This window comes from Cibotium barometz, chromosome 63 (assembly GCF_041138505.1).
Source record: "Cibotium barometz isolate CiBa-2024 chromosome 63, ASM4113850v1, whole genome shotgun sequence".
NCBI classification, from domain to species: domain Eukaryota; kingdom Viridiplantae; phylum Streptophyta; class Polypodiopsida; order Cyatheales; family Cibotiaceae; genus Cibotium; species Cibotium barometz.
Window position 1 is genome coordinate 7,883,281 of NC_141108.1, and position 26,686 is coordinate 7,909,966.

The 26,686-nt window shown below is 39.9% G+C and overlaps 1 protein-coding gene across 2 annotated transcripts; it reads right to left on the reverse strand.

Annotated features, from left to right (window-relative positions):
- Positions 1–3,951: 3,951 nt before the first annotated feature.
- On the reverse strand, positions 3,952–8,998 carry LOC147603624 (uncharacterized). 2 transcript variants are annotated; one of them, XM_086795767.1, is made up of 3 exons: positions 8,712–8,998; positions 4,851–8,484; positions 3,952–4,752 (listed from the first exon to the last, which is right to left on the reverse strand). In XM_086795767.1, the coding sequence occupies exons 1-3, from the start codon at positions 8,763–8,765 to the stop codon at positions 4,391–4,393; spliced, it is 4,050 nt and encodes a 1,349-aa protein (XP_086651893.1). In that variant the 5' UTR covers positions 8,766–8,998; the 3' UTR covers positions 3,952–4,390. The 2 variants fall into 2 exon arrangements, with proteins under 2 accessions (XP_086651893.1, XP_086651894.1); XM_086795768.1 differs by having other exon boundaries at positions 8,717–8,821.
- Positions 8,999–26,686: the final 17,688 nt, after the last annotated feature.

A 26,686-nucleotide genomic window follows, 5' to 3' on the forward strand; every position in this document is an offset into this window, starting at 1 on the left:
CTAGAAGAATCCTAAGTTGATTATACCCAAGACAAGGTTTGTGTAGAAGAATCCCAAGTTGATTATACCCAAGGCAAGGTTGGTGCAAGAAATTGCAAGATCTGCAAAGGGGAAAGCACTACATTTTCAAGAGATCAAGTATATAATGTGGAGCGATGGTTAGCATATTAGTGTGATGAGTTCTTGGACTTTGATATCCAATAAGCTATACCACATGTCGATGAGGTTAGGTGATATGATGATAGTAGTCTAGATGGCATCTTGCACAAGTATACTGTAGAGATCCTCCTCCCTCAACTCCAAGAGCTCCAACACATCTTGCATGAGGAGGTACTCCACCCCTCCTATGGTGATGGCACTCAATGAAGCTAGTGGTGGGTCGTGACTTTGGGTTTCATAAGGCTAGATGGATGCAAGAACCATGAGAGAACTCTCTATGGTCTCAATAATAGGCTCTAGAGAAGTCTCTATGGTCTCCTTTGGCTCCCTATCTGTGTATTCCACTAGTGGGAGATCATAGGTGTCATCATCCTCAAGCGTTGCATATCAAAGCACAAGATGTAACTAGCAAGAAATATCCTGCTCAATGAGATTGAGTGGGATGTGCTCTTTGTAGGAGGTTGCGATAGAGGTGGTGTGGAGATATTGTCCGATATGAAATAGAGCTCTGTTCACGGCCTTCTTGTGGTTGGATCCACTCTTTACACCGAAAAGGAACTCCAAAGGAATCCAACCCAAGGTGGATTCTGGGATGCTGGTGATACATTCATCGACTGCATCACGTGCAAAATGCAGTTAACAATGGGTCCAAGGTGGAGATAATAGAATTGAGGTCTACACTCTTGCAAATCTTGGGGTACATCCAGTCCCCAAGCTTGAGCATAGTGAGTGCTGCGGATCCATACAATGAAAGTAGGAGAGGAGGCCATGATGGATAGTGGAGAGCTAGCACACAAATGTAGAGCTAGAGAATAGATAGTATGAATGATTTTTCTCTAACTTATACTAATATTTATACTTACACTCAATTTGATACTATTTTTAATAAATTTATGCTTATATTTAAATAGCTGTATATTTTAATACTTACATATATTTATATTTATAGACTTAAAATTTCATGACACTTCATTAAAATATAATAAATCATAAATCACACATCTATTTCTAGCATAATTACTTTTATTATTATTTGCATTGAAATATATACTTATACATTTGTACTTACTTATACTTAGCATTATTTGCTTACATATACAGGGATTTGAAACACGATAGACTTAAAAAACCGCAACACTAATAAATTGAATTAAATTTGCAACACTTTTAGAGAAATGGTTTCTTGTATTCACTTGGAAGAATAAGAACTACATTGACTCCACAATCTCAAGGATATGTGGATCAATACACTGCTTGCATGTTTTGTAATGTTCACTCCGACTCCCAACCTTCCTACCATCTAATTTGAAAGAGAAGTTACAAGGGTGATCATTGGACGCCAATTGGATTTCCTACCTAAGAAAACTAAGGGGCCAATGACTCTCTACATTAATGCTAAAAGGTTCATGACTCTCCCAAATAATAACCACATCTACCATCCAACTTGAAATAGAAGTTACAAGGGTGATGATTGGACATCAATTAGATTTCTTGCCTAATAAAACTAAGGGGCGAATGTCTCTCTACATTAACGCTAAAAGGGTCATGACCCTCCCAAAGAATAACCACATCAATGAGTGCTAAATGCATGCCATCTTGCATATCTTGGTCACTCCTATCATAAAAGTCACCACCTCCTCTACTTGAAGCAAATACACAAAGTTTGTATTGCAATGAATGTTAACCCTTTCCAAAGACTTTCTTGACATTGATGTCGGACACACCGAACAAATTCTACCTCATATTGGCCATAGGCACTTGGAAGCCTAGTTTTCACTGTTGAGAATTGGAATGTATTATCTTACGTCGTGTGTGTTATCGATTGTCTATTAAAGGCACACCACGGGACTTTATGTTGAGGTTACCATCAATGGCTAATTGTTTGCACTAGCGTAGGGAGCGAGGATGCCTGAGGACCTGAATTTTAAGCTTTGGCTGCCCAAGGACGTAAACCTGAAAACGAATTAGATAAGGCCTCTTGTAATGAAAACCTCTCTTATGCATAAAATATAAGAGTTCTCTTCTCTACTCTCTTGCCTTTTGTCTATCTCTTGCCTATTATGATTAGAGCTCCTATATGCTCATTGCATGTGTATGAGTGGTGTGTGTGTGTGTGTGTGTGAGAGAGAGAGAGAGAGAGAGAGAGAGAGAGAGAGAGAGAGAGAGGAGGGTCAAGTTTCCTTGGTGTGCGGTGGCAGTAGCAGAGTGGAGCTCTTGGGTGCTTCTGCATAGCAACAATGCTACCTCAAGAATCCAGGCAACACGAGGTGAGTGAAACACCCTGACTTTGCATTTGTAAGCTAGGCCACATCATATTGGTTTTTTGTTTGAGCTTTTTATGCTCCCGAGAGCCCCACGATATTGGACTGTTCCCTGTGTCCTTTCCATTATGCCAAGGCCTTCCATTTTGAAAGCTTGTGAATGGGTTAAATCTATTATATTTCTAGTTTTTTCAAGAAAAGAGTACATAAGAGATCTCAAAAAACCTTTGATTTTGCTTTGTTGTTCTTGTTTTCTTTTGCATTTTCTTATTATCTTAATAAACATGTGTTTAGTTTTTCTTGTTAGCCTAAAATTGTGTGTCTTTTAAATCCTGTGATTCCATTTTTACATTTTATGCTTTCTGTTCACTTTTTATTTTTGCATAGAATAAAACAGTAATTTGGGCTTGAAATCAAATAAATTTTATTAAATAAACCTAAAAATTAATTTTCAAGCATGAGGTTCATCTTAATTTTGACTCCTTACACGGAGAAATTGGGATAAAAAAAACGATTTGAGTAGGATTTGAAAATCCGACTAATTTTTATGTTTTGTAGGTTTTTTGAATTTTGTATTAGTGCTAATAATATAGATTACCTTAGCTTAATCTCCCTATAACATGGGCTATTAATTATTAGCCTTAATTAGCTGGCCACATTTAATGCATACAAGCTTTTAAGCCCCGTGTCAAAGAGAGAGGGATTCTAGAAAACATCCATCCCTTTTTGGGTAATCTATGAAATCGAAACCGAAACCGAAACCGAAACCCTAAAAATAAAATTAAAAAAATAAAAAATATTTAAAAATTCAAAAATTCAAAAAAAGAAAAGTTATCTGACGGACCAAAAAAGTATAGAAATTTTTGAAAAAGTGTACACATAAACTTGCCTATTTTAGAGGTTTTAGCTCGTCGGCCTTTTTGACGCAACCTATACAAGACCCAAAAAATTTACAATTTTCCATAGTTAAGAGACCCATCTTAACTATAGGAAACGACTTCTAGTCGGCCACAGAGAGAGAGAGAGAGAGAGAGAGAGAGAGAGAGAGAGAGAGTTTAACATATCAACCATGGCTGTTTGCAAAGGAAATTAAAGCCATGGTTGAGGCTTTATTTAATATATCAACCATTGTTTTTGCAAAGAGTTTTTTTAAAAAGAATCAAAGCCATGGTGTGAGACTTTATTTACTACAAAGTTTTAATACGCTCATTGTGGCATGTACTCCATCCATGCATATCAACAAGGTCAAGGATAGTAAAGGATCCATCCCCACAACTAAACAAAGCTCAATGTAGGGTAATAGGGTTGGGTTTAGTCTAAGATGAATCATGTACTACTACATTCCAATTTGGAGGTATTTACAACTAAAACCTTCCAAAAAACCTACGAATTTTAGACTTCAGTTGTAGAATTTGCAGATATTTTTACCATTAAAGAGGTGTAAATTACACTAAATCACTGTTTCTAAATCATTGCAAACAAGTTTCAGTGAGATCACTAATGTAGAAAAGGTACACGTGGCAATCATGAATGCAAATGTATGTGGCATTCTGTATATCTTTTTATGCTATGTTCTTGTGAAGGATGGGAATTGAAGGATTTTATGTTCATGGGCAGGGTTTGTGAATCCGGCCGGGTTCTCCACTTGAGAGCCAATGGGCGACACTAACTCGCCCCCCACTTAGGCATCCATTTTGTGTATCATTGAGACAAGTCCTACCATAGATCTTAATGTTGGTAATTACTTGAAACTATTACATTTATCTTGTGCTTGATGAACCCAAGTTTCTATATTCACATATTACCCAAAAAAAGGTCTCCACCAAATGGTGGGAACAACCTCCATCCCTAAAATATTGGCGGCATTTTTGACAATATATAAAGGTTTTATTAAGTAGTTCTCAAGATTAATCAATTATTAAGGCGTATTTACTGACAATTCCTCTGCAGTAGAAAAACCGGCAAGAAAATTAGATGCCCTGTGAGTGCCCCCGCCCCATCCCCCTTGTGATGTTGGACAAGATAGCCGAGACCTCTCTCATGGTGGGGCGGTCCTGGGGACTGTCCTGCACGCAAGCCAGAGCCAACCGAACAAGCTGCACCGCCACCATGTTGTTATCACCGAGGCTTGATGTGCTGCTGCTGGAGCCTTCACCCAACAAAGATCTGTCCAGCACTTCTTCTACTCTGTCAGGCATCCTTGAGGCTACCCAATGGCTTAGGCTCTGCCCTGGAGCTTGTGTGGGTCTTGTTCGAGTCAACGCCTCAAGAATTACAACACCATAGCTGTAGACATCCACCTTGGTAGAGAGCTGAGCTGCATAAGCATACTCTTTCGGAGAGAAACCAAAGGATGGTCAGTGATTTGCATAACCCACACAAGCTTTGTACTGAGTAACAGGGGAGATATGAAAATTGCTTTTTGCACACCTGGGGCCATGTAGCCAATCGATCCTTTGAAGAAGTTGGAGGATCGAGAATCTCCACTTGTATTATCAGCATTGGTGATTCCCCTTGAGTCTCTGGGTACAGAAACTCCAGCAAGTTTAGTAGCAGTGGTGACTAACCTTGCAATCCCAAAGTCCCCAAGGCAGCCCTCAAACTCTGAGTCTAACAGTATGTTACTTGGCTTCACATCTCCATGGATGATGGGCACATCATAATCATGATGCAAGTATGCCAGACCATTGGCCACTCCAACTGCTACCTTCATAAACATTCCCCAACCCCATCCAATCAATTCACCATCATGATGTAGATAATTCTCGAGGCTCCCATTTGGCATGTAATCTAGAACCAATGCCTTCACTTCTAGGTTGAGAACACATCCCACAATTTTGACAAGATTCTTATGCCTCAGTTTGCCGAGCACTTGCATCTCTCGAAAGAATGTTTTGTGCGAGCCTACATCCTTGAGTTTCTTCACAGCCACAACTCTATTGTCTGATAGCACTCCCTTGTAAACCCTGCTTGAACCTCCCTCCCCAAGGAAATTCTCTTGGCTGTAGCCTTGTGTTGCTCTGACAAGCTCTTCAGCTGTGAATCGCTCTTGTCTTGCAAAGGTCGCAAACTCCATACCCCGAGTGGAAGGACGATGAAGAAAGTGATATAACATCAGTAGTGCCAACATTATCAAGGCTACTACAGGAGCCAAGGCAATGGCAAGAATTGTCTTCTTCTTCATGCCATGATGCTGATGTTCTTGGTTGGGAAAAATGCACTTCTTGTGAATGACTGAGCCACAAAGTCCAGGATTTCCTTCAAAGCTACTTGCATTGAGATGCACGAAGACCCCAACCGATGGAATGGCGCCTGTGAAGCCATTGAAAGAGACATTGAGGAATTGTAAGTGGTGTAGGTTTCCAAGGAAAGAAGGCAAGACCCCTGTAAGGTTATTTGAAGAGAGGTCGAGGTTTTCAAGGTTAGCTAGCCTACTAAGTTCCTGTGGTATGCCTCCTGATAGGTGGTTTTGTGACAGATAGAGTTCACTGAGTGCTATGCAATTACCAAAGCTTTCAGGTATGCTACCCACAAAATTATTCATAGATAGGTCAATACCTTGTACCATGACCATATTACCCAGCCAAGAAGGTATACTTCCATTGAAACCATTGTTAGATAAGACAAGTTCGAACTCTAAACTGCTTAATGCACAAGAAAGGCTTGATGGTAGGGAACCACTCAGTTGATTGAAAGACAGATCCAAGGCTTCTAACCTTAAAGAATCACCCAGGGATAGAGGAATCATGCCTGAGAGCATGTTTTGTTCCAAGTATAGATTTCTCAGTGCTTGAAGCTCTCCAAAGCTGCTTGGGATTTGGCCACTCAAGTAGTTATAAGATAAGTCAAGATAAAAGAGAGAATGACAGTGAGATAACTCCCACGGAATGGAACCAGACAAGTTATTTTGGCCAAGGTCTAGAATCTGAAGCTGTAGCATTTGCCCAAGCTGTGAAGGAATGATGCCACTTAGTTGATTTGAGCTGAGTTCCAAGTAAATGAGGCTAAGAGACTTGCCAAGATCAGGTGGTATGTAGCCTGAGAGGTAGTTGTCAAATGCTGAGAACCTTTGCAATGAAGGAAGTAGTCTGAGCTCTGCTGGGATGGGGCCACTTAGCATACTGTCGGTTAGTTGTACATGTGTGAGACTTTTGCAATGGCCGATGCTAGCTGGAATGGACGCTGAGAGGTTATTTGAATCCAAGCTTAGTCTTTGAAGTCTATGTAGCAATCCGAGTTCTGTTGGTATTGGGCCAATGAGCTCATTCATGCCGAGGTCTAAAAGAGTAAGCCTTGTGCAATTGCCAAGATTGGGTGGGATGGCACCTGAGAGGTGGTTTTTAAACAACTGTAGGACTTGAAGTCTATGTAGCATTCCAAACTCGGTTGGGATAGAGCCACCCAGCTGGTTGGAGTCAAGCAGCATTTCTGTGAGCTTTGTGCAATTGCCGAGGCTTGATGGGATGACTCCAAGGAGGTTGTTTGCGTGGAAGTACATCGTCTGAAGTTGATGCAGCATTCCGAGCTCAGCCGGGATGGAGCCACTGAGTTGGTTGGAGGCAAGGTATATATCAGTGAGCCTTGTGCAGTTGCTGAGATTGGGTGGGATGAGTCCTGATAGGTTGTTTATATCTAAGTATAAGATTTGAAGGCTATGCAGCCTCTCAACTTCAGTTGGAAGGAAGCCAGTGAGCTGGTTTGAGTTGAGTCTAAGATCAATGAGTGTTGTGCAATTGCCTAGGTTGGGTGGGATCACTCCTGAGAGGTGGTTTCCAAACAGGTATAGGGCCTCAAGTCTATGCAGCATTCCAAGCTCGGTGGGGATGGGGCCAGTTAGCTGGTTGGAGTCAAGATCTACAATTGTGAGATACTTGCAATTTCCAAGGCTAGCTGGGATAACTCCTGACAGCTTGTTTGCATCCAAAGATAGGCTTTGAAGTCTATGCAGTATTCCAAGCTCGGTCGGGATGAGGCCACTGAGCTCGTTTGAGCTGAACCTTATATGCATGAGGTTTGTGCAGTTGCCAAGGTTGGGTGGGATGACTCCAGAGAGGTTGTTCTCCCATAGCAAGAGCATTTGAAGCCCATGTAGCATCCCGAGCTGGGCGGGGATGGGGCCAGTTAGCTGGTTAGAGTAGAGCCATATGTGTGAGAGCCTTGTGCAATTGCAGAGGCTAGGTGGGATGGCATCTGTGAGGTTATTTGCATATAAGTATAGGGTTTGAAGCATGTTTAGCATTCCAAGCTCGGTTGGGATGGGACCGGTGAGCTGGTTGGAGTCTAGATCTACAGATGTGAGACTCTTGCAATTTCCAAGGCTACCTGGGATGACTCCTGAGAGCTTGTTTGCATCCAAAGATAGGGCTTGGAGTCGATGCAGCATTCCAAGCTCAGCCGGGATGGCGCCGCTGAGCTGGTTTGATGTGAGCATAAGACTGATAAGGTTTGTGCAGTTGCCAAGGTTGGGTGGGATGACTCCAGAGAGGCGGTTCTCCCATAGCGACAGCACTTGAAGCCCATGTAGCATCCCGAGCTGGGTGGGGATGGGGCCAGTGAGATTATTGTGATGAAGCTTCAAGATTTGGAGAGATGAGAGCTTCCCAATGCTTGGAGGGATGGGGCCACTGAGGCTATTGTAGCCTAGATTCAAAACTTGAAGGTGTGGCAGGTTAGCAAGAGGTGAGGGGAAAGCACCCGTGAGGTAGTTGCGGCTCAAATCAAGCACTCTGAGGGAGGTGCAATTGCCGAGCTCTGCAGGTATGATCCCAGTGAAAGAGTTGAATGAAAGGTTGAGGGTGGTTATGTACCTCAGTTTGCCCAGCTGTGGTGCAATAGAGCCTGCCAGTCCAAAGCCGCCGAGGTCGAGGCCTTGCAAGTGCTGCTTAGAAGAAGAAGAAGTAGTAGTAGAGTTGCTGCATGCGACCCCTGCCCATCGGCACGCGTTGGATTTGTTGTCTGCATTCCAGGCGCGCAGCTTGGCTTCAGTGTCTTTCTCCACAAGGCCTTTGAAATCTAGCAGAGCATTCACCTCCTCTAATTCTGGAAGAAAGATGGAAGCCGCAACCTGCAGAGTGATGCCAGAAATCATATCAGGACTAGACTGTGACTACCCCGCCGCCGCCACCACCACCACCACCCTTTTGAGTGGGCGTGTACGAGCTTCTGGGACTGTAATGGGCTGGGCTGAAGCGCCCCCCCTCCCCCCCTCCTCCTCTCTCCCACCACCCGCCCCGCCGCCACACACACTATCACTGAACAGTATAAAAGAGCGTGCTTGAAGCAGAAATTTACCCCACCATTCACGTAGAGGAGCTGCACCAGCAACACCCATCCAACGATAGCCATTCGTATTTATGCTTCAAACCAAATATATATTTGAGAAGAAGAAGAAAAGAACAGAACTTTTTAACGTCGTAAGAGACCAATTTTTTTTTTAGAGAGAAAAAAAAAAGACTCCTCACCAGAAGGAGCTTATAAGGGTAATTTTTAGGAAAAGATTTGAAGGAAAGATTTCTAGAGTTTGGAACTAAGACTCAAACATGGTATCTCTAAGAGAAGCACCCTCTGTTTATACTTTTATCGCCTTGATAGAGAATCCTCTTGTTATGTGAAGACCTAGACCAAGAAAGAGTTCATGGAGGAACTCACTTCTAAAGGATGCACTATTGAGTCTCTGGCTGGCTTGTAACTGAGGTATCACATTTCTTGGGAAGATTCATCTTTTGTTTGGGAGAAGGAGAGGTGGCATCAAATTTGTGCTTACTTAATAGTGATATGTGATAGGATTTGAGTGGCTGTTGTAAAAAGTAGACTAATGTACATGCTTCTGTACAATTTGTAAATATACTTATAATTATGTTTCCCCCCGAAAAATAAAATTTAACCAATCAAAATAAGGACAACTCTTAAATCAATCTAGTTTTTTTTTCCCGAAATCTCTACTATATGCCGGTTTTATAACTAAAATCATTCCTTAAAATAAGGGTTACTTAAAATCTCAACCAGTTTCTCTTAATTCTGGTCGATACAAATACATTAAAAAATGTCGTTTTTTTTTTAGCACTGATGTGGATCACACTTTTCCACTCACATACCATTTTCTTTCCACTCAGGGATTCAATAACTTTAGAGTTCTTATGTAATAATGGTGTGGGAGATTCCAAAATCTTTTTAAAAACAAATATGTAATTATGGTTTTTAGACTTTACAAGTTTTGATTGAAAATTCAAAAAGATGAGAATTGACTTTACAAGTTCTGATTGAAAGTTCAAATATGTGATTATGGTTTTTAGACTTTACAAGTTTTGATTGAAAGTTCAAAAAGATGAGAATTGAGCATTAGGAAATTTAAAAAGACGAGGATTGAATATTAGGAAGTAGGAAAATTTTTTCCCTTAAAAAGATACATTTCTTGTGCCTCGTTTCATCCAATCTTACTAAATTGTATTATGGTTACTCATGTTTTGAAAACATAGAACCTTTTGAAAATTAAATACATTTTCTTTGTGCCAAATGGACTACTAAAGAGCCTCATAAAGTTTTCCTAAAAAAAAACTAGTGTGCAAAACCGTGCTTCGAGCCCTCCATATTTAAATTCTACCTGAACCTCCTCAAACCTCTCCTTCTCTTCCCGAACCTCCAAATTCTTACCACATGGCAGCTTTGTGAAACTCTTCCTTTATATAATATAGAGAATACAGAGAAGAGATAGAGATGTAATAATGGTGTGAGAAATTCCAAAATCTTTTGAAAAGCAAATATGTAATTATGGTTTTTAGACTTTAAAAGTTCAGATTGAAAGTTCAAAAAGATGAGGAATGATCATTAGGTAGTGGGAATTTTTCTTCCCCTCTTCTCTTTCCTTGTCTGTTGCCTACTCCTCTTGCTTTTTTTTTTTTTGAATCTTTTTTCTTGTGGGACCCGCACATCAATAGCTCGATGGAAAAACAACCCAAAAAAAAATCTTTTACTAAGAAAGATATCACTACCCTGACCCCCCCCAAAACACCTCAAAAGAGGGTTTGTTGCTTTATAGTTTGAGAATAAAATAATAATAATATAAATAATGGGGGAGGCTTAATCTTTTTTCTTCTTTCTTTCTTTCTTTTTTCCTCTTACCGTAATAAGAGGAGAGGAAAAATATAAAAAGTGATAAAAATTTTAAAAAAAAACTTCGTCGTCGTGCGAAGCAATAACAAGCTCTAATAAGCAACCACTTGATCGTAAGTGTCTCTAGCAGTAGCGCAGCTTCACACGCCCAGAGTTCAGCGTTCGTCGTGTGCAGCAATAACCAGCTCTAGCAGCAGCAGCACCGTTTCACAAGCAAACACTTGATCGCAAGCATCTTAGTGTACACCCATTGCATGCATCACATGTCTTTTTGCAAGTGTAGTAAAAAAAAGTGTCTCCGTCTCCACACATCAATAAGAAATGGTGAAAACTAAAGCATAAAAAGACCATTTACACTTCTACATTAAAAGAAAAAAGGATAGCTTCATCGCCTTTAAGGCTTAGCACATAGAGTCGAGAGAGAGAGAGAGAGAGAGAGAAGCCAGCATCATTGAGCTAGCAAAGGTCTTAGCTTTTGGGTGGCCTGCAACACTCTTGTGAAGAGAAGAAGAAGGAAGTCGGCTCAAGGAGTTCACAGCAAGTAGAGTTGGTCCACCAATGCCAATGAGAGGAGAAGAAGCAAAAGGTTGTGGACTAGAAAAACGTAGAAGGCACTTACTCATTTGTCTTTAGGGTTTTCTACCTTTCACATTTCTTTCTTCTTCACCTCTTCTTTTTCTTGGACATTTCAAGCATTGGGGAATGTCCACCTACACCTTGGATCTTGTTTATCCTACACTTGACCATTTTCACATCCTTGGCTACCCCAAAAATTTCTTTTTTTATCCTTGCCCATTTTTTTCCACTCACACATAGGTGAGGACACGTGACTTTACTTGGGAAACATACACATGCATTGTGGTATAGAATAGATTGGTGACGTATCCTACATTTGCATCTGACTTGAGTGTGGTTGAGTGATGTTCATGTGCATTGTGTGAGGTCTTAGTACATTGTTTCACACATTTCGGAGATTTTGTGAGTTTCACATGCATTGTGTGAAATCTTAGTACATTGTTTCACACGTGTGGGAGATTTTGTGAGTTTCACATGCATTGTGTGAGATCTTAGTACATTGTGTCACATATTTGGAGATTGTTGAGATATCAAGCTCAACTAGTGCTAAGGCAGATATTGATGACCTACTTGGGTGATAGCTTTCGCACTTATTTTACTCGCATGGTTAGTGAGATTATGGTTGATATGCCACCATTGGATGATAGGCTATGTGACAACCATTTTGGAGTGCTAGAGTTATGGCATAGTTATAATGCTAGCTCATATAGTCAAGCTCATACTATGGACCGACCATTCTATGTTATTATAGGAGAGTACTTTTCCTTTATGTATGTACTCTTATCTTTTAGTTGTATGGTTATAAAGAAGAGAAGAAGAAAGAAGAAAATTCACCCATCCATCTCTCTCTTATGTGTGTGTGTTTGGTTGCAAGGAACTCAAGATCTCTCTCTCCCCCACATTCTCTTTGTGGTATCAGAGCTCCGGTTTGTGTGAGAGCTAAAGAGGTAAGGAAGATGCAAGAACAAGCAAGCAAGGAAGCGGTACATGAGTAAGGGCATCATCATCTCTTCCCCTCCTTGGTTTAGGTACACTCCTCTCGGTAGCTCCGGGAGCTACATATCTTCGATTGAGAAGCTATCTCATAGGCTTGGAGGTGCCTGTGTGGTATGGAGTACTTTATACTACTGAAAATTTGGCGGCCACATTCACATTACGGGTGCTTTTTGATTTCCATTCTATCACTACAAGGTATTTTTGACAGTTTTGGGAAGTTCTGATTAAGAACTGGACATCTCTAGTCAAAATTTGGTTATTGTAGTGCAATAGTGCATTTTGGGAGTGCAGACAGTGTTTGCACATGTATTATTGACATTGGGTGTATGTAAATGTACTCTGGTGAGATATGGTAACATACAGGTCATGCTAAAGTATCGCTGCAAAAGAGACTGCTATGTTACACGTTGCATACATAAATTTTTTCTTTGAGGTTTCTGATTGCTACAGTTAAATATGTCTGACGGACTCAATCAGATTATCAGTGAGAAGCTGAACAAGAAAAAATTCCATGCCTCTCGAAGTTTAGAATGACCAATTTCCTAATGGGTAAAGGATTTTGGGACTATGTTGAAGGAGACAATGAGGAGCCTTTAGAGTTGTCTAAAGAGAATGCCACTCCAACAGATATAACTTAGTCATTCAAGGATTGGAATCAAGGTGCAAGAAAATTCATGTATTGGATTTCGATCAATGTCACAAACATAATGATAGGACACATACAGGATGCCAACACTCCAGCAGTTGCATGGTAGTGCTTGGTGCAGCTATTCTAAACCAATACAAAGGCAAGGAAACTATAGCTAAAACAAGGGCTACATACTACGGAAAAGAAAATTATGTCTATCAATGAGTATGCTTTAAAGATCAAGGGCATTGTTGAATCCCCTGGGGAAGATGATAATTTGGTGAGTGTCTGTTTGAATGGGCTTAGTAAAGAGTACAAGCCATTCATGACCTCCATTGTAGTCAGAGAGAATATTCCCAACTTTCGAGACTCGGTGTCTATACTAATCATAGAAGAAAAGTATATAGGTGAGGACTCTTCTTGACAAAGCAAGAACACATCAAAACAGACTTTTTACTCTAATTCAGGTAGAGGCCAAGTTGGTGGACCGATAAGGAAACCAAAATTCTGTTCAACAATAGTCCAATGATTTGTAGTACATCAATTATACATAGATGGAAGAGGCTAGTCTCTAGAGGTAGGGGGAGCCAAATAGGTCGAGGTGGTTCGCAAAGAAATTAAAGTGCAAATAGCATAGAGTGCTATTATTGTTACAAACCAAGGAACATGGCAAAGGACTACTATAAAAAGTAGAATCACATTAAAATTGGAAAGTTGTGGCAAGACAACTATGCATCATCTAGTAAATAGGGTGGTGATAGAAGTGAGTAGTTGTTTGTGATGCAGCACATGCTTGGTTCCACAATAGGAGATGTGTCAAGATCTCAAGATATATGGTATGTGGATTTTGGTGCCTCTAACCACATGACCACTCTCATGGTGGTGAGTCGTTTATAGACATGCAAAAAATGGAAAAACCAAGTTATGTAGAAACAAGTGATGATACTACGCATCCCATTGTGCATGTTGGTAAAGTGCCATTGTCTATGTAGAATGGCAAAATGAAGTACTTGGTAGGTGTACTTCACGTTCTAAATATTACAAGGAACCTAGATTCTGTTGGTGGATAGATGGTTGAGTAGGGTTTGCAAGTGAGGTTTAATCCTCAAGGATGTTTTGTGGAAGACTTTAGAGATCAGTGTCGCTTGGTTTGCAAAGGGTAATTAAAATGGCAGAATGTTTACTTTGGATGTGAACATGCCTGAGGTAAAGGCATCCTTGCGCATGAAACATGTATCATTGTAGATATTGACATATGGTACAAGCACATTGGTCATGTGAATATACTACGTTGATGAAGTCTATGCAGGCCCAAAATATTGTTGCAGGTTTGCCGAAGTTTAAGGTTGATAGTATGCATAAAGTATGTGAAGCATACCAGCTTGGTAAGCACAGTTTGAGAATTTTAATTGTTAATATAGCACCGAGGTGCAACATTGTGTATGTATGCCATGCACGCGAGCTATGTACATATCATGATTATCATATGTTTAGTTCGGATGAGCAGGCATCATTATCATGCTATTATGATGAGCGCAAGGCTATGTACATGTATGCATCTTTACACCCCTTTGTATGGGATCAAATGAGGAGCTATGGTGTCTACTTAAATTTCGTTGGCCAATTTGAGACCCTTTGCACATACCAATACTTCTGGGAGGAGTGGTATGCGTGCAAGTATGGGATCAGATGAGGAGCTATGGTATCTACTTAGATTTCGTTGGCCAATTTGAGACCCTTTGCACATACCAATACTTCTGGGAGGAGTGGTATGCGTGCAAGTATGGGATCAGATGAGGAGCTATGGTATCTACTTAGATTTCATTTGCCGATTTGGGACCCTTTGCACATACCAATACTTCTCGGAGGAGTGGTATGCATGCAAGTATGGGTTTGATCCATATCATTTTGCCAAGGATAATGATGGCATTCTTGATGCGACTATGGATGATTATATGGGTGATGATGATCTTGATGATAGGAGAATTCATAGGGTCTTATCATACCATATTTCTATTCCATGTTTCGTGTTGTGACTATGGATGATTATACGGGTGATGATGATCTTGATGATCATTCATGGGGAGAATTCACAAGGTCTTATCATACCATGTTTCTATTTTTCTCATACTTTCACGGTTACAGTGGTGTTCACATGGGCCTCGATAGCTTCTATTACTCACCCACAACATCACTAGCCATCGTCTCATTGGTTCTCATTTACCTAGACCAATTCATTCATTGTACTATGATGAGGATGATGATGTTGTATTACACACACACACACACACACACACACACACACACACACACACACACACACACACACACATGCTGATGTTGTATTACACACACACACACACACACACACACACACACACACACACATGATGATATTGATGTATTACATGCACATTGACATGATTATATAGATACATGTGCACATGATGCCACTGATACATATGCACATAATGATGATGTATGTGATAGTGTTGTGTGTGAGTCAGATCATGTGGGCATGATCTTGAGGGTAGAGATGGTAGCGAGCTTACCAAGCATCGAAACTTCTATGCCTATCGTCTTTTTGATGGATCATATGGACACTCTAGTTGATTATGGTTGGTGACATTATATAGGATAGTGTGCATTTCATCAATGATGCATCCATTAGCACCCTTGAGGTTAGTTGTACTCTGCATATGAGTGACAGAGACACCTATGAGCATAGACCTAAGTTCCTAGTGTTAGATGCATCAGGCTGTTTGCATACAAGTGGAGAGACACCTAGCATAGACCCGAGTTCCCAGTGTTAGATGCATTAGGCTGTTCTTCTAGGATTTCTATTTGTGGAGATATCACTGATACTGCGACCACTACTTCTAGTATTCATAGCATTCTTGGTAGCATTTGTTTGGATAGAGTTCATGTATTTGAGCATTCAAGGATAGTGGATGAGAATAGTGATGATTTTTCTGAGGTTAGACCTTGTAAGAGAGGGAGGATTGTGCTTATGGATCTAGAGAGCTTTATATTTGATCTGGACATTTTCTTAGATCTAGTGATTAGAGAGGTTGATTTATCTTGGGATATAGGTTACACATGGATACCATTGATGTACATAGACCATGCTCATGATGATGACTGAGGATGCCATGGTCAGTGATTTGGTTTATGATGTCACTTTCATCTCATGTGTGGATACATTATCAGCATTCAGTGCTGATGATGCTTATGGTGATCCTATTGATCATGCTTTTGTTTTAGAGAACCACACATATGTGGAGGGTTTCACACATGAGGCCATGTTGCATATTTTATATCGTGCCTATATAAACATTGATATAGTGGATCATGCCTCACATGATTTGAGCTATGCTATAGTGTGTTGAGAGAACGTGGTGCTTATGCTCGATCAAGATAAGTGGAGGAGAGAGACCCACAAAATACAAGAACACATCTTGTTTTTTAAGTTGCTTATGAATACAACTTGGCCTTAGCTCACACACAAATGCCTTCTAGCTCCACCTTTAAATAGGTGAGCTAGTGGACCATAAGTCCATTCACACCTCATTCACACACACACCCTTCTCCTACCCTTTTACATGACCTTAGTCTTTTAATACCCTCCCTCAATACCAACTATGAAAGAATTAGAATAGGTGGTATTGGACATAGGTTGCCTTTATAACATTAGGCGTACAAGGTTTAGGAATATAGGTGTTGTTACATTGAGATTTAAAACAAGTGCTCAGAGGAGTTAGAGGTTGATACAATGTTAGCCTCCTCTGACTCTTTGTTAGGACATTTAGAGGTGATATGTCCCATTTGTTTACACTTGTTACATTTCATCTTGTTGGGATATTATATCCAACAATTATTTGCAAAATGACCTACCTTACAAAGTTAGCCTCTGACTCTTTGTTTAGGACATTTAGAGGTGATATGTCCCATTTGTTTACACTTGTTACATTTCATCTTGTTGGGATATTTGATCTAACAATTATTTGCAAAATGACCTACCTTACAAAGTTAGCCTCTGACTCTTTGTTTAGGACATTTAGAGGTGATATGTCCCATTTGTTTACACTTGTTACATTTCATCTTGTTGGGATATTTGATCCAACAATTATTTACAAAATGACCTACTTTTTTGCAATGGGTACACCTTACTTTGCTCACTTGATGTGACAAAGCTTGTTCGATATTCAATGGAGTCGATGCATTTGAAGATTCAGCTCCTCCCTTTGGCCTCTTTTCTTCATCAAGACAAGATTGAATGACTCCTTTAAGGGTGGGATTAAGTATGTTCTTCAGGGTGGTGACTAAGGTGGGGTACACCTTCTTGACTGCTTTTAACAAAACAGCCACTGCATCATCTTCATCCATTCTCACATTCACTGATGCAAGTGGAGCCATAAGGCCCTTCAAGTGAGAGATAAAGGCTCCAATGCTGTCTCCCTCTTTGAGCTCCAAGTTGAAAAATTCAATTTTAAGTGAGATCTTGGAATTCTTACCACGAGCTCCGTAGAGCTTGTCAAGCTCATCCCATTTCTCCTTTGCAGTTCGCGGAAGCTGGTCCACATGGTGAATAAGAGCCTCATCTCAAGATGGAGCATGATGATGGCTTGTGTCCTCTCATCATCTTCAATATCTTCAGCCTTAGTTTGATCAATAACCTTAGTGCCGGAGATGAATGGCCAAAAACCTTTGGACATCATCTTGTACTTGACAAGAACTTGCCAAGTGTGGAAGCCCTCTCCTGAGAACTTCTTCATTTGGGTGTTTTACTTTGACATTGGGTATTGAAGGGAGATTACAAGAGTGTAATGGGCTGATTTATGAAGAAGAAAACCAAAAAATTTGTGATGTTTTGGCTTAAGTAGAAAGAGAATGGCTTATGAGAGTGCAACAACCCTTAATCAAGCCAAGGATGTTGCATAAAAAAGAGATTAAGTTGATGAAGCTTATGGTTTAGCACTTAGGGTTTGTGCCCAACCACTAATTCTGATGGAGATGAGCTTCATTAGTGTCAAAGAACACTTTCTTTAGTGATTAAGATCACCATTAGTGTTTAGCAACACTATTAGTGCTTAAGAGCACATTTTTAGCATCTAATGACACTTGCATTGGTGATTAGATTCACCATTAGTGTTTAAGAATACTCTTAGTGTTTAGAAACACTTCGTAATGTCGAGAGGCTCCCCTTTGCTGATGGCTACACCCACCAATAGTGTTTAACAACACTTTTAGTGCTAATAAGGACACTTGGGAATGTTGAACACTTTGATGAAGCTTGATGAAGTTTGATGAATGAGAATTATGAACTCCTCATGGTGTATGCCAATAGCAACAGCACTTGGGAATGTTGAACACTTTGATGAAGTTTGATGAATGAGAATTATGAACTCCTCATGGTGTATGCCAATAGCAACAGCACTTTCAAGAAGCACTTAAGTGATTAAGGTTAATTAAGCCAAGATTAGTGAAAAAAACCACTATGGTGAAGCTTTCATTGAAGCTTCCATGGCTTCCTCACAGGGGGACCCTGGTCTTTTGCATCTTATGCGCGTATCGAGCAGCCATTGAGGCTCATCTCTGGGCTGTAGAACCTTGAGGCTTAGGGCTTCAAAAGCCCTAAGCTTGTGTGGGTTTATCTTACCCACAGGCTATGAATGGATGTATGAAATCTAGCGCTGCAGAAATCGTGCCGGCCTGCTCAGAACATAATGACACGGCCAGGAGAAGAGAAACCCTACAATTGACTGTACGAAACTGAACGCTCGGGGGTATGCTTCATCTTCCCAGTTGGAATCAATCCAAGATATGGCCTCCATAAGTAGCTCTAAGGCCTCCACTGGCTGGGGGTTCATCTCCACAAGTAGTGAGTTATGGATAACCTAGTCTACACCACACAAAATGTGACCTAATCTACCCAAGCTCTAGATACCATGTTGAGAGAATGTGGTGCTTATGCTAGATCAAGATAAGTGGAGGAGAGAGACCCAAAAATTCAATAACACATCTTGTTTATTAAGTTGCTTTATGAATACAACTTGGCCTTAGCTGACACACAAATGCCTTCTAGCTCCACCTTTAAATAGGTGTGTGAATGGACCATAAGTCCATTCACACACACACCCTTCTCCTACCCTTTTACATGACCTTAGTCTTTTAATATAGTGGCTGCGATGGTATTGGTTTACGTGAGTTCCTGCACGATGCCGACTTTGAGATGTGTTTCTTTGGATTCCAACACAATCCTAGTTTCTTTAGACCTAGGAAATTCATCTTCAGATGCATCCTATGCCACTTAGGATGTATGGTAGAGATAATTACATGGCATACCTTTCAGATGCACTTGTGATGTCTCTTGGTCTTGATCTACATGGACCATTCGACATTCTAGCTAGGAGTTTTGCTTCCAGTGTGGATACCCTAGATGTCAGTTCCATGTTTTAGTCACGAGGATGGGCTTATGAGCTATTCCTCAGACTTGAGATTTCCTTTTGTCCCAAGAGCTATTGTTACATTGGATTCAAGGGTCTATGGTGCACTACATTTATCCATTTGACCTAGGAGAACTCATACCTAGCTTTGTCTTGACCTTAGCTTTTTCACTGACATTAGCTTTGTCCTGACATTGGCTTTCTACATTTCCCATTTGATCCAAGTGGTTCGAGAGCCATTGCTTTGGAGTCTACATGCTTGGATTTACATTTGTAAGCTACTTCTTTGAGTGGCCAAGGAGCACTCTCACCATTGGGACCAAGATCTGTTAAGGGTGCTTTGGGGTCTACATGCTTGGATTTACATTTGTAAGCTACTTCTTCGAGTGGCCAAGGAGCACTCTCACCATTGGGACCAAGATCTGTTAAGGGTGCTTTGGGCTTACTACACACAACATGGCCTACAAGACCACACCTACAAGACCACAACACAACACACCTCCTTTCAACTTGCTTTCATCTTGAAGGTCGTGTTCCCTTTTAATTCAATGCAAGATCAGCCAAAGTGGGAAATACTAAGGATCTAGGTTTTGGAGTGGCCTATGAGGCTCGTCACATGCAACTAGAAGTATTGGAAAAGACTAAGCAACTCAACCGTATGGCTACAAAGTGCCACCGCAAAGCTTGGCACAAGGGTCATCTTTGTCTTCTACAATTTATTAAAAAATTTGTGGTTTCTGTGTTTACCAGGCTAGTCATTCCCAAAGTGTGGTTGAGACTGATCCATCACCCTCTTTCCCATGCAGATGGACATGTCTTCAAGACTTGCTCTCCTCACATGCATCAAAATAATGATACACAATCAAAATAATGGTCATGTCTTCAAGACTTGCTCTCCTCACATGCATCAAAATAATGGTACACAATCTTGTTCTATTTTGTTGCCCTTTGCCTTGTTATGCTTGAAGTCCTTGTTGCAGCCTATTTGTTTTGATTGTATGGGCCTTGTGGTGTATATAGGGCACATTGGCTCACACTGGTGAACTTGGTTCCATTCTTAGCAGGGCCATACTTGTAAACACAATTGTTAGCCAGCTAACTTTCTAAATTTTTGAACTTGAAAGCTTGCACATTTTTTGTATCAATTATTCATCAACATGCTCTTGGTAGAACACTTATGTCTAGATTTGTAAATAGAACAATATACTATACATTTTCTTGATGAAAAATGTACTAAACTATTGTAATCCACAATGTATACTTGCAAACAATCTTTTCTCAACACTTTACTTGATGCCTTTACTTGCAATACATCAAGATTTACACTAATCAATGTAGATTTATACTAATCCAATAGATTTGTAATATTTTTTCCAGTTTTTTGCAAGAAAGTGATAAGATTAGAAAGATTTTGATTAAGAGTCACTTGTTGTTGTTGTTCTGTATCAAGATTTGATTTCAACACAATAAACTTTGCATAATTTGTAAACTGCTCTATTATGCACTGTAGATCTGCAAACAAAATAATACTTTGCACTATAAGCTTCAATTCTGCACTGATTTTGAAATAGATCTTCACTGTTCTTCAACTCTGCACTGATTTTGAAATAGATCTTCACTGTTCTTCAACTCTGCACTTGAATCTTTAACTTTGCACTTGCAAATTGCACAACAAGCTATATTCAGCACACTTTCTTGAAACTGCACCAAGATTCTACATAGCAATCTTCTTCTTGCAGTACTCCTTCAATAACTCAAAGATTTGGTAACCTAGGGTTTTGATCGTGAAGAAATAAGGGCTCTATGGATTAATCTTTGAAAAAGTTGCTCCCTACATAAGATAATGCAAGAGTCACTCAAAACTGGTTGGTTGAAATTTTTGTAAACCCTAATTTTAAAAATTAAGAAAATTTTCAAGAAATCAAGATCAAGAAGATCAAGAAATTCAGAAAATCAAGTAGTAAAGTGGATTAGGGTTTTTGAAAACAATGATTAATACAAATTTAAAAATGATTAACACAAATTTCATTGCTAATCTTCTCAAATCAAGGAATTAGCAAATCTAAAAACTATGTAAAAATCAAATAAAAAAGTAGTTGTGGCTCAAATCACTCTCTAATCACAATACCAAGATCAAAACCAAGAGATTATCGATAAAATGGTTGAAACTCCTAAATTTGGAAAAAAAATACAAGAAAACATAGAATTTAGGATTTTTAAAATTTTAGGGTTTCACTAATCTACAATTAGAAAAACCTACACTAAGATCAAAGATTAGGCTCTGATACCAATGAAAGAAGGGAGGAAAGAGAGAGAAGACTTGTTAAAGTGGAGTAGAGAACAAGGGACATCACTTACATAGAGTCCAAAACATGGGTGAAGGTCACCATAGAAGCTTGGGCATGAGCTCCAAGAAGTCATGATGTCTATATGATAAAAGTGTGAAAAGGGTATAATATCCATGAGCCCTATGCCTAATATAAGCCAAGGCCCCCAAATTATGCATGTAAATAACCCTAAGCCCAAGTGCCTAGGCCCCATCCCCCATGTGTGCATACCAAATCTACTTCATTACACTCACTGACAAAGTGCTTACCCCTATCACTGACCAACTCCATGGAGCATCTGAATTGAGGTAAGATGTGTTTGTATAAGACCATGGTGGTTGTGAGGGTTGTGTAATTCCTTGTAGCCTTTTCTTCTACCCATTTAGTTGCATAGTCTGTTGCCACTAGGGTGCACTCATAGTTACTCGGATGTGACTTTGGTGTGATGATGTGGCCCATAAAATCGATGCCTCAATGTGCTCAAAAGCTCCCAAGGAGGTGAAGTGTGTAGGGGGAGATAATTATGGGGTTGGTTGGTTTGGGACGAGTCCTCTAAACAAACATCACACTCCTTCATATCTCTGAGAAGAAGGAGTACCACCATATTGCATAATCTTTCATGCTGTGATGTGCCCCCCAACCCTTACCTAGTCATGAATGGGAATATTCCATGATCAAGGGAACCTCATGTGGGTTGAGACAACCACTACACTGCTACATCCTTAACCATCTTGTAGAGTCACCCTGCTATCGATTGGTATGGTTTTCTCTTTAATACATCAAGCTCCTCTTAGCCTTGGCATCTACAGCTACTCAACAATATGACAATATCCTCATATTGGGTGGGTGTGGTATCTACTATAAAAACATGCCTTGAGGGAGGTCTTTACAAATGCCCTCTGTTGAGGATGACTCTCCACTTGGAATCTTGATAGGTGGTTTGCCATGACATGCTCTTGGCTGATCTCACCATGAACTCGAAATCAAGCACTTGAAAGAGTACACAGGGTATAGATCATAAAGCCTCAAGATGGCCCAGGTATCTAGCCTAGTGTACTCCTATGGGGATGGTATCATGCAAGGCATCTCTGCCTACTAAAGTGATCAGCCAATCTGATGTCAAAGAGAAGTAATACCATCCAATAATAGCCATTCTTATATATTTAAAACCAAACTGATATTTTTTAAGAGAGAGAGAGAGAGACACACACAGAGAGAGAGAGAGAGAGAGAGAGAGAGAGAGAGAGAGAGAGAGAGAGAGAGAGAGAGAGAGAGAGAGAGAGAGAGAGAAAGCTTTATTAACATCTACTAGAGGCCGAAGTTGGCCTATGAGACAAAACAATATACAACTGTTAATGTCCCCAAAGTCCCTTATTAGATATTGATGTCTTTGGGATATTTGGAACTTCAAGGGCTGGTTGGTGATTCAAAAAGGTTCAAGGCAAAGGCTGGATGTGATAAGAGCTAATGTGTAGATGTGTCCATCAATGTTGGTCTATATATTATGTAAATAAGATGAATGATAATTCTTTTGTTGAGGCAGTGTAGGCCTTGCAGGTTGGGATAGGTTGAGTTGATTTTGGGTTGTAGAGATGTTTGTACTTACTAGGGCAACCTAACAAATTTTGGCATGTGGCAGGGGTATACACAGAAAGACTTGGAATGGAGAAAAGTTGACCAAAGTTTGGACCCAAAACTAGAAGATGGTATTTGAAGGAGAAGCAACTAGTGTATACTTATCTGTTGATAGAGAATCCCATTGGCATGACACCTAATGTGAAGATATAGACCAAGAAAGACTATATGGAGGAATAGACTCCCAAAGGATGTACTACTAGGTCGTTGCTTGTGGTGTGCAATATTTTGTTTGGAAGGAGGAGAGGTGGGATCAAATTTGTATGAAAACTATAAAAACAGGACCTTTGTATATGGCAGTGCTCAACTTATAAGTATAATTATAATCATGTTCCCAAAAAAAAGGAGAGAAATAAAAAGACCACTCACAAGGAGCTTTATATACGCTGTGTGGTAAACCTATTTGCCATATATGTAACTTACGTAACATTTTCTTTTCCACTTAGTGGAGTGGAAAATGTGGGGGATTCAAGAACTTTGGAGTAACTTATGTAATAATGGTGTGGGAGATTCCAAAATTCTTGAAAGAGAAAATATGTAATTATGGTCTTTGGACCTTACAAGTTCAGATTAAAAGTTCAAAAAGATGAGGATTGAACATTAAGAAGTGGGGATTATTATTTTTTCCCTTGAAAATATACGTTCAAAAAGATGAGGATTAAACATTAGGACATGGGGATTATTATTATTTTCCTTGAAAAGATACGTTCCTTGCCTAGTTTCATCCAATCTTACTAAAGTATATTAAGGTCACTCATGTTTTGAAGACAAAACCTTTTGAAAAGTAATTTCCTTTGTGCTAAAGTAATTAAAATCATTAGAAGTGGAATGGACTACCAAAGAGACTCATAAAGCTTTCCTTAGAAAAAAGAGATGGTCCCATCAAAAAATCAAATTTCCTTGTTCTTTTTGTACTTTTTGTCATGCGAGTCTTTGAGGAGTATTTACTCCTACTTACTTCAACTTTTAGCCCTACCACCTAGATTCCATCTCTCCCCCTTGTCTTTTGCCTACTCCCTCTAGTTTTTTTTTTGCCTCTTTTCTCTTATGAGACCCTCACATCAGTAGCTTGCAAGATGAAAAAGTAACCAAAAAACTCTTTTCACTCAAAAAGCTATTACTACCTCTCAAAAGCCCCCCCCCCCATGCCTATCTATAAATCAAAATAGGGTTTCTTACTTCATAGTTTGAGAACAAAATAACAATAATAATTAGTAATAATGGGAGGTAGGCTTAATCTATTTTTTTCTTTTTTCTTTTTCTCGCAACAAGAGGAGAGGCATGTGGGGTTGGTCGAAGAGGAGCAAAGGGAAGGAGGGGGTGGGGGCTTTGGCTTTGGTCTGTGGGGAGAAAAGGAAAGGGGTATAGAGAAGGTAAGGTGAAAACAAAAAGTGAGACACAAGGGGGGCTAGGTCCCAAGTCATGAGGGCATTGGAGCCATTGGGGAGAAAAGGAAAGGGGTATAGAGAAGGTAAGGTGAAAACAAAAAGTGAGACACAAGGGGGGCTAGGTCCCAAGTCATGAGGGCATTGGAGCCATTGGGGCCTCTGCACCCTCCGGAGCTCCCAAAGCTCTAGAGCACAAGTGGTATTGGAGAAGGAGGCAAGAAAAATAAAAAACAAACGACTAAAAAAGTTAAGCTTGATGGGGGAAGACATTGGAGTCTCAAAGCCCCCCAAAGCTCCCACACTCTCGAGTTGCCGGATGAGCTTGGAGAGAAATGCAAAAGAAAAATGGAAAGGAACAAAATAACAAAACTCAACCAATACAAAAATTGATTTAGTCATGCTCTGCTTCCACATAGGGCCAATACTTCTTCACTTAGTGCCATTTGTGAGGACTAGCGGAGCAATAACAACACTCTCCTTTGGAGAGAGTAAAGCTAACTATATTGCGCACATGGGGAGGATTTCCACCACCTTGAACGATCTTTACCACGTGAGGACTAGCAGAGCAATAACAACACTCTCCTTTGGAGAGAGTAGAGCTAACTACATTGCGCACATGGGGAGGATTTCCACCACCTTGAACGCTCTTTACCATGCATACACCAATTTCCTAGCCTTTTTAAAGTATTTAGAACTATAAAGCATGGCAAAGTCACCTTTTCAAATTGTTGGAAGATGAAGATGATGGTTGTGCCAGGCTATGTGGTACTTTCTAGCCATACAAGTGAGGTTCCTAGGCTTTTCCAATAACTCTAGTTGCATGTGACGGGTTGCATAGGCCACTTCAAAACTTGGATCCTTAGTATTTTCCACTCTAGCTGATCTTGAATTGAATTAAAAGGATAGCAATATCGGACTCTTTAAAAAACCCACATTAACAATATCCTCCTTCTTACTATTTTTATTTCTAATTTTTTTTCGTTGTAAGGCCGGTATATGTAATGTGGGATGTGGATGATTAAGTTTATTTTGTTGCCTCTAATTTTTTTAAATGTAGAAAGAATTATTGGATCATCTCAGACACACCCATCTTGAGCTTCTCCCATGTAGGCACTCCAAAAAGGTATGCCTCTTGTTATAGTCCGATCTTCTTTGATTTTTTAGTTTGTACATTCTTTCATGATGATGTATCCATTATTATCCATGTACATGGCCATGTATCCATGCCATGAAAATGCTATAGTATATCTTGTATTTTTTTTAAATTTTGTTCACTCATCTATGGATATATGCTACATAATTTATTATGATATATATATATATATATATATATATATATATATATAGAAAAAGTCAGTGGTGGTGCTCTTGTGTTTATACCTTTTTATTAATTATGTTGTATAAGTATATTCTATTATTTGTAACAAACTCTTATAAAAGAAATAGGCAAGTTAAAAGAGGGTGTTGTGTTGTGGTGGCCTTGTAGGCCGTGTTGTGTAGTAAGCCCAAAGCATCCCTAATAGAGCTACATCCAAATGGTGAGAGTGCTCCTTGTCTACTCAAAGAAGTAGTTTGCACAAAACTTTGTTCGTGCTCTCAATGGAGTAGTACTACACGTACATGAGAGATAGTGGAAGATTTGGTACGATCGGGTAAAAAAGTATCTCATTGACAAAGTTCTTACCCTTATCATCATTGATCAACTCCCTAGGGCATCCGAATTGAGTGAAGATGTGTTTATATGAGTGTTGAAAATAGGAATGCAAGAATGCGCACGCGCGCGCGCGCGCGCACACACACACACACAAAGCTCAAGGGAGCACACAATGAGATGATAGACATATGATGAATGTGTACTGTACAAAGATAATAATTATACCCCAAGATGGGTGTATACTAGCACGGGGGAAAAAACCTCCCAAAGAGGTAAAAAGCACCCCGACTACTCCTAGTGTGTCAACACACATCAGTACCAAATATGGCTACAAATCCCCCCCTGGAGTGATGATGTGAACATGGGGTGATCTAGCACTAGACGTACAGAGATGTGCCAAGCTCTTTGGACTGTGATAGGGAGCCTAGACTAGTCCCCAAAGAGAACTAAGTTTTAAGCTTTGTGAAAAGATTCAAGCACATAAGCCAAGATGATTTCCCCTATAGA

Coding starts and splice junctions, on each gene's coding strand:
- LOC147603624 (XM_086795767.1), bottom strand. CDS start 8,765: ATGGCTATCGTTGGATGGGTGTTGCTGGTGCAGCTCCTCTACGTGAAT. Junction 8,485..8,711: donor TCCTCTACGTGAATGGTGGG/GTAAATTTCTGC, acceptor ATCACTCTGCAG/GTTGCGGCTTCCATCTTTCT. Junction 4,753..4,850: donor GATTGGCTACATGGCCCCAG/GTGTGCAAAAAG, acceptor TCTCTCCGAAAG/AGTATGCTTATGCAGCTCAG.